At 46.4% G+C, this 7,515-nt stretch overlaps 1 protein-coding gene across 1 annotated transcript; it reads right to left on the bottom strand.

The window, feature by feature from the left end:
* Nucleotides 1-1,622: 1,622 nt before the first annotated feature.
* LOC120940841 lies at nucleotides 1,623-4,917 on the bottom strand. Its single transcript, XM_040353914.1, has 2 exons — nucleotides 1,879-4,917; nucleotides 1,623-1,662 (listed from the first exon to the last, which is right to left on the bottom strand). Exon 1 carries the CDS (start codon nucleotides 4,741-4,743, stop codon nucleotides 1,882-1,884), a length of 2,862 nt encoding a protein of 953 aa, XP_040209848.1. The 5' UTR covers nucleotides 4,744-4,917; the 3' UTR covers nucleotides 1,623-1,662; nucleotides 1,879-1,881.
* Nucleotides 4,918-7,515: the final 2,598 nt, after the last annotated feature.

Raw genomic sequence — 7,515 nt, forward strand, 5'->3', positions numbered from 1 at the left:
TGAAAGCGAGGCAGAAGAGGATCTGCCTGTGTAAACAAGTCAGATCCCCAGAGAGAGAGAGAGAGAGGCTGTTCTTAGTGATCAGGAACAGTGATCTCTCTACTCCCAGTGAGCCCATCCCCCTGACAGTTAGAAAGCACCTCCCTAGGGAACACTTAACCCTTTGATCACCACCAGTGTTAACCCCTTCTCTGCCAGTGCATTTTTATAGCACTGATCACTGTATTGGTGTCACTGGTCACCAAAAAGTATCAGATTTTTTTCACTACAATCCTGCTAAAAATCGCAGATCGCCACCATTACTAGTAAAAAAAATTAAAAAATATAAGTCCCTAAATCTTTCCCTTATTTAGTAGACGCTATAACTTTTGCGCAAATCAATATACGCTTATTGCAATTTTTTTTACCAAAAATTTATATAGCAGAATACATATTGGCCTAAACCGATGAACAAATTAGTTTTTTTATATATTTTTTTGGATATGTATTATAGCGGTCTTTTTGTTTATAGCGCAAAAACATAAATAAACATTTCAGTGCTGATAATACAGTACATATTGCATTGATTTTTGTTCATACCACATTTCATGCCTACATTTATTTAAAAATGTATTTGGTTAAAAGCAAAATAAAATAGTTGTAAATGCTGAGCCAATGTTCACTCCTGGAATATAGGATCATGTTTGTTCATTGCCCTATTCCAATTTACTGTGGTTTGACAAACAGAAATTGCAACAGCTGGTTGGAGCTGGACCTACACGAGTAAAGTATGTCTTTAAGAGTTTCTCAAAATGTTCTTTATTCTTCAAAGATTAACATCTTAAAAAAAAAAAAAAAAAAAGTACAGTAAGAGGTTTAAGACAGCAACATCTACTACCAGGACACACCACCTTTTTATGAACTTTTTCCACTGGATAGGGATGTTAAAGAGCAAAGTTACCCTTTTTTATTACATTTAGTACATTATTTTCTAAATTTCACCTCCCCTATGCACCAATATGGCAGTCATGTACTTTTTCTGCAAAAATATCAAAGCTTTCCATTAAATGTACAGTCACTTTTCTTGGCCTAATCCACGTTTCCATTAGTAATGTCTTTCTCTGTGGCGGATGGCCTCTGTGATATGGAGCTGAGTGAGGGGAAGATGGCCCCCACCCGTCTCCATACCATTACCACGTCACTTCCGCCCATTTTTTTTGCATTCTAGTGTAAATGAGATCTGAGGTCTTTTAGACCCCAGATCTCATATTTAAGATGTCCTGTAATGTTTTATTTATTTTTTTTCTAAAGGGATGTTTAACCACTTGCCGACCAGCCGCCGCAGTTACACGGCGGCATGTCGGCTCCCCTGCACGAGGTCACGTAGATCTACATCACCTCGCGAAGCGGGCACTAATCAAACGCTTATTGCGATTTTTTAACGAAGAATATGTATCGGCCTAAACTAAGGAAAAAAAAATAATTTTTATATATATATTTTTGGGGGATATTCTAGCAAAAAAAATGGAGTTACACTTACCGGTAACGTCCTTTCCAGTAGTCTTTCAGGACAGCCACAACTTGAGAGATAGGCTCCTCCTCTTCCTTAGGAAACACTGCCCAGCCTTTAAAATCTCTCCTCCCCCTGCTAGACCTCAGTTTTTATACGAGCACTCCGGTCCGCTGGGGAGACACAAGAACATGTTAGTAATCCATAGTTAACACATCAATATCATACTATGTTCCTGGATTAGAAACCCCTTCTTCTTACTTTTCGGGAGGGTAACTAGGGCTGTCCTGAAAGACTACTGGAAAGGACGTTACCGGTAAGTGTAACTCCATTTTTCCCTATCCGTCTTTCAGGACAGCCACAACTTGAGAGGATAATCGAGTACTTACAATTTAGGGTGGGACCACGGCTTGCAAGACTTTTCTCCCAAAGGCTTGTTCACCTGCTGACACCAGGTCTACTCTGTAATGCTTGATGAAAGTGGCGTAGCTGGACCAAGTTGCAGCTCTGCATATTTGATCTGGCGTCGCTCCAGCCCTTTCAGCCTGAGAAGTAGCCACCGCCCGAGTAGAGTGTGCCTTAATTCCTGTGGGGACTTCCCTACCCGTCAAGGAGTAAGCCTGCCCAATAACTAGTCTGAGCCACCTAGCAATAGTGCGCCGAGACGCTTTCTGTCCCTTTCTGGTCCCAGAAAACAAAACGAACAAAGAGTCTGACTTCCTAAAAGCTCGAGTCAGCTCCAAGTACTGTAGGATACATCTCCTAACATCTAGTGTACTAAACTTAAATTCCCTTTCACCAGAGGGATTGGAACAAAATGAGGGTAACACAACCTCCTGGCTTCTATGGAACTTGGAAGCCACTTTCGGAAGGAAGGCCGGATCGGTTTTAAAAACAACTCGATCCGGGAAAATTACACAAAAAGGAGGACGAATGGACAGGGCTTCCAATTCACTGACCCTCCTGGCAGTAGTCACTGCAACTAAAAAGACTGTTTTAAATGTTAGATCCTTTAAAGAACACTTGTCTAAGGGTTCAAAGGGCAACCCTGTTAGCACCTGTAAAACTAGTGATAGATCCCACTTGGGGAAGGGAGGTCCCTGGGAAGGTTTCTGTCTGGACAAAGCCCTAAAGAACCTAATGATCCAGGGATTGGATGCTAGAGGGCTCTCTAGAAACACACTGAGTGCTGAGACCTGGCCTTTAAGGGTACTCACTGACAAGCCTTTATCCGCTCCGCACTGGAGAAATTCCAGAACGGACTTGTGGCTTTGTGTTGGAAAGGAAAATTCCTGGCACCAAGTATTAAAACGAATCCAAACTTTTCTATAAATAGAACGTGTCTCCTTCTTCCTACTGTTGAGAAGGGTGGCAGTCAGTTTGTCCGAAAAACCTCTGGACCTCAGCAAGGACTCCTCAGTAACCACGCCGCAAGGTTCCACCTGTGTACCTGAGGGCACAGAACTGGACCCTGCGAGAGGAGATCCTCTCGAAGAGGGAGAAAAAGAGGGGGTTCTGTGGTCAGTTGCTTGAGAACCGAAAACCAAGCCCTCTTGGGCCAGTGGGGTGCCACAAGGATAAGTGAGGTGTTCTCCAGCTGAAATTTTCTCAGGACCAGTGGTAGAAGAGCTGGGGGTGGGAAGGCGTAACAAATCCCGAATCGCCAGCTCTGGGATAGGGCATCTATCCCTCTTGCTCCCTCTCCCCTGCCCCGAGAGAAAAACCAATGAGTTTTTGCGTTCTCCCTGGATGCGAAGAGATCTATCTCCGGAGACCCCCATCTCTTGACCAAAAGATGGAAGACCTCCTGATTGAGGGACCACTCGTCTTCCCTCAGTTGACTTCGACTGAGGAAATCCGCTGTACTGTTTTCTATCCCCCTTAGAAAAACTGCTGATAAGGACAGGGTGTTTGTTTCGGCCCAGCGAAAGATTCTTGTTGTTATGGCCGACAGGGCTACACACCTGGTGCCACCCTGCTTGTTTACATAGGCCACGGCCGACGCATTGTCTGACCTCACCTGGACGTGGTGTCCTCGAAGTCTCTCCTGAAAGAAGATGAGAGCTAAACCGATCGCCCTCAGCTCCTTCCAGTTGGAGGAATGTTTCAGCTCTGCCACTTCCCAAACACCCTGTGCTGGAAGTACCCCCAGGTGAGCCCCCCAACCTCTGCCGCTGGCGTCTGTGGTGACAATCAATGGAGACCGGATATGCCACAGACGACCCTGTGACAGATTGGTGATCCTTCTCCACCACCAGAGGGATCTCTTTACCTGACTTGGGACCTGTACCAGGACGTCTAGGTGTTCTGAGCTGTGGTCCCAGATTCTGAGTACAAAGGCCTGCAGGGCCCGAAAGTGAATCCCTGCCCACTGGACTGCCGGTAGAGTGGAAGTTAACAGTCCTAGTGTTGACATCAGGAATCTGATTGAGACCTGATGGCTGCTCTGGAGGGCAGATACTGACTTTTCTAACTTTAGAGCCTTCTCTAATGGAAGGAAGACCCTTAGGAGGGTGGAGTCCAGGGTGTACCCTAAATAAGGAATGCGCTGCGATGGTATTAGACTGGATTTTTCCAGGTTTAACAGCCAACCTAGGCCCATAAGGGTCTTTTTGGTTAGTTCCAGGTCCCTGGAGACTTGTTCCGGAGAGGCTGCAAAAAGAAGCAGGTCGTCCAGGTACGCTATTATACCCACTCCCTGAAGACGCAGAAAAGCTATTGGTTCCGCCAGGACCTTTGTGAACACGCGGGGTGAGGAGGATAGACCGAATGGCAAGGCCTGGAACTGTAGGTGCACCACCGAAGTTCCCAAGTCTATCGCTAGCCGTAGAAACTCCTGAGACCCCTCTGCAACAGGTATGTGCAGGTACGCGTCCCTGAGGTCCAGGGAGACCATAAAGCAATTCTGTGGTAGGAGGGCCCTTACTGTGAAAATTGACTCCATACGGAATCTTTTGTATGTTACTGACTTGTTCAGTGGTTTCAGGTTTAAGATTAACCTGTACTTGCCAGAGGGTTTCTTTACCACGAAAACGTGGGAGTAAAATCCTCTTTTCTCCTCTCCTTTTGGGACTCTGCAAACAACATTTTGGACCTCCAGATCCCTCAAGGCCCCCACTAGAGCTTCTGCTTTTTCCTTGGCTCTGGGAAGCTGAGTGACCAGGTACCTCTGTGGCGGAAGGGATGAGAACTCTAGGGAATACCCCCTTCTCACTATCGCCAATACGTACCTGTTTGGGGAAAAAGACTCCCATTGTGGGAGGAAGGCCCCCAACCTTCCCCCCACTCTGATCTGGGAGTCATTGTTTTTTAGGGGGCTGGTCAGGTGGGCGAAAAATCGCTCCTCTTCCCCTACCCCTAGGTGTCCAGATCCTTTTTTGAGTCTCTGGTTTCGGGACCCCTGTTTGTCTTTGGGGACGAAACCCTCTTCCTGGAGTTTTACGTTTAAACGGAAAAGATTTTTTCTTATCCGCCGTGCGGTCTAAGACTGACTCCAGGTCAGGACCAAATAGGAGATCTCCTGTAAAGGGAATCCCACATAACTTAGACTTGGACGCAATGTCTCCTGACCAAGTCTTGAGCCAGAGAGCTCTTCTGGCAGAATTAGCCAGGGCTGCTGACCTGGCTGACATGCGGACGGATTCTGCTGAGGCATCCGCAATGTAGGCTACCCCTTTTAAAATTGTGGGGAAGGAAGTCAAAATAGTGTCCTTATCCGTATCTGCCTCAATATGTTCTTGGATCTTTGAGAGCCAGTGTTCTAAATTACGGGCCACTACTGTAACTGCTAATTCTGGTTTTAAATTGCCAATTATGGACTCCCATGCTTTTTTCAACAGCGAGTCCATTCTCTTATCCATAGCATCCGTCAGGTTGCCCATATCCTCAAAAGCTAAATCAGTCTTTTTAGAGACTTGTGAAAAGGCCGCATCTAACTTAGGGTTCTTATTCCAAACAGACGTGGAATCTTCCGCAAAGGGAAACCTTCTCTTAAGGGATTGAGAAAAGAAAGGCTTTCTTTCAGGGTCCTGCCACTCCTTCTTAACAGTATCAACCAGAAGATCGTGCACTGGGAAAACCCTGCCCTTGTGTTCCCCTAGACCTTTGTACATCTGGTCATGGAGACTAAGAGGTTTAATATCCGTGTGAATGCCTAGGGTCGTGTAAATGGCCCCTAGTAGTTCCTCAACCTCATCAAGAGATAGTTTGTATCTGGAAGACTTCTTGGACTCACTGTCCTGGTCTTCTTCACCTGACTCTGCCTGCGAGTCGAAAGCAACATTCTCCATTAAGGAGTGCTGCCCCTGAGAAGGGCCTGCAAAATCAACTGCTTCCGCTGAAGGATCAGGAGAGGCAGGTGCAGGACCCTGAACATCAGGGTGGGCTGTAACCTGTGTGGGTACCAGGGGGGGTTGCACCCTTTCAAACAAGGTCTTGAAAGAGGAAAAGGTAGAGGCTAGTTCCTTAACTGAAGCAGCTAGACTATCCTCCTGTTCTGCATCCCTTTCCCTAACTAGAGAGTTTATGCAATCTCTGCATAAAACTTTTGTCCAAGAATCAGGAAGGGAATCCCTACAGGAAGCACACTTCTTCCTAGAACTATGTGTCTTTCCTGTTTTTTCTTGGCTCTTTTCTAGGCTCTTCTGAAAAATAGAAGACATAGGGACCCACATTAAAAGAGCAGAGATATAAAAAAAGTTTTTTTTTTTTTTTTTTTTAAATAACAACATGGTTACAACCCTCTGGGAAGCACTAGACAGACACTACTGCTAGGTGCCCTGCTGTCTTTCCCTCCTCTCCCCCAACCACCAAGGGAAAAATAGAGGAAGAAAAAGAGACATAGTCTAAAGTTTTGGGAACCCTCCCCAGGAACCCTTACCTTGGACTGGCTGGAGGTAGCGTCCCTAGTCGGGTCCCGTTCCGGAGAGGTCACCGACATAGCGGGGTGGTTGTGCTGTGTCTAACTCGTCCCAACGAGTATCCGACACCTCCAGCAGGACGCGTGGGTCTCTTATCAGCGCCGCGACCCGGAACCGGAAGTCGCGGGTCATAGGGAATCCTTTCCGAGGCGCACCGGAAATGACGTCGCCCGCCACTCGGCCCGCAATTTTTAAAAGAAAAAAACAATGTGCGGCCTGTAATCAGGGTGCCCGGAGCTGAATTCCCCCGCCGCGGTCCTGTGGACACGATAGGGACCCCCCCACAAACCGTCTGTCGCGCTCGACCTGGTTGGGGTGCGTTTTCTTTTGGCGGTAAGTTCTTTCGCCCAATCTCCTTTAGGAAGCCCTTGCCTCCTCCATAGGAAAAATAATGATGGCCACAGTCCCCTGACTGCTCTGCCTGGTTCCTTAGCAGTGTCTCCCCACCGGAGGAAACACTAAGAACTGAGGTCTAGCAGGGGGAGGAGAGATTTTAAAGGCTGGGCAGTGTTTCCTAAGGAAGAGGAGGAGCCTATCTCTCAAGTTGTGGCTGTCCTGAAAGACGGATAGGGAAATATTCATTTTTTCAAAATTGTCGCTCTATTTTTGTTTATAGCACAAAAACTAAAAACCGCAGAGGTGATCAAATACCACCAAAAGAAAGCTTGATTTGTGGGGGAAAAAAACAAAACACACCAATTTTGTTTGGGAGCCACATCACACGACCGTGCAATTGTCAGTTGAAGTGCCGAATCGCAAAAAAAGGGGCCAGGTCCTTTACAATTGGGCGTGCAAAATTATTCAGCCACTTTACTTTCAGTGCAGCAAACTCTCTTCAGAAGTTCAGTGAGGATCTCTGAATGATCCAATGTTGACCTAAATGACTAATGAGAAATAGAATCCACCTGTGTGTAATCAAGTCTCCATATAAATGCACCTGCACTGTGATAGTCTCAGAGGTCTGTTTAAAGCGCAGAGAGCATCATGAAGAACAAGGAACACACCAGGCAGGTCCGAGATACTGTTGTGGAGAAGTTTAAAGCCGGATTTGGATACAAAAAGATTTCCCAAGCTTTAAACATCCCAAGTGGCACTGTGCAAGTGATA

Source organism: Rana temporaria, chromosome 5, assembly GCF_905171775.1.
Source record: "Rana temporaria chromosome 5, aRanTem1.1, whole genome shotgun sequence".
Taxonomy (NCBI): Eukaryota; Metazoa; Chordata; class Amphibia; order Anura; family Ranidae; genus Rana; species Rana temporaria.

Excerpts from the sequence above, each read along its gene's own strand:
- LOC120940841 (XM_040353914.1), bottom strand. The coding sequence starts at position 4,743 with ATGGGAGTCTTTTTCCCCAAACAGGTACGTATTGGCGATAGTGAGAAG.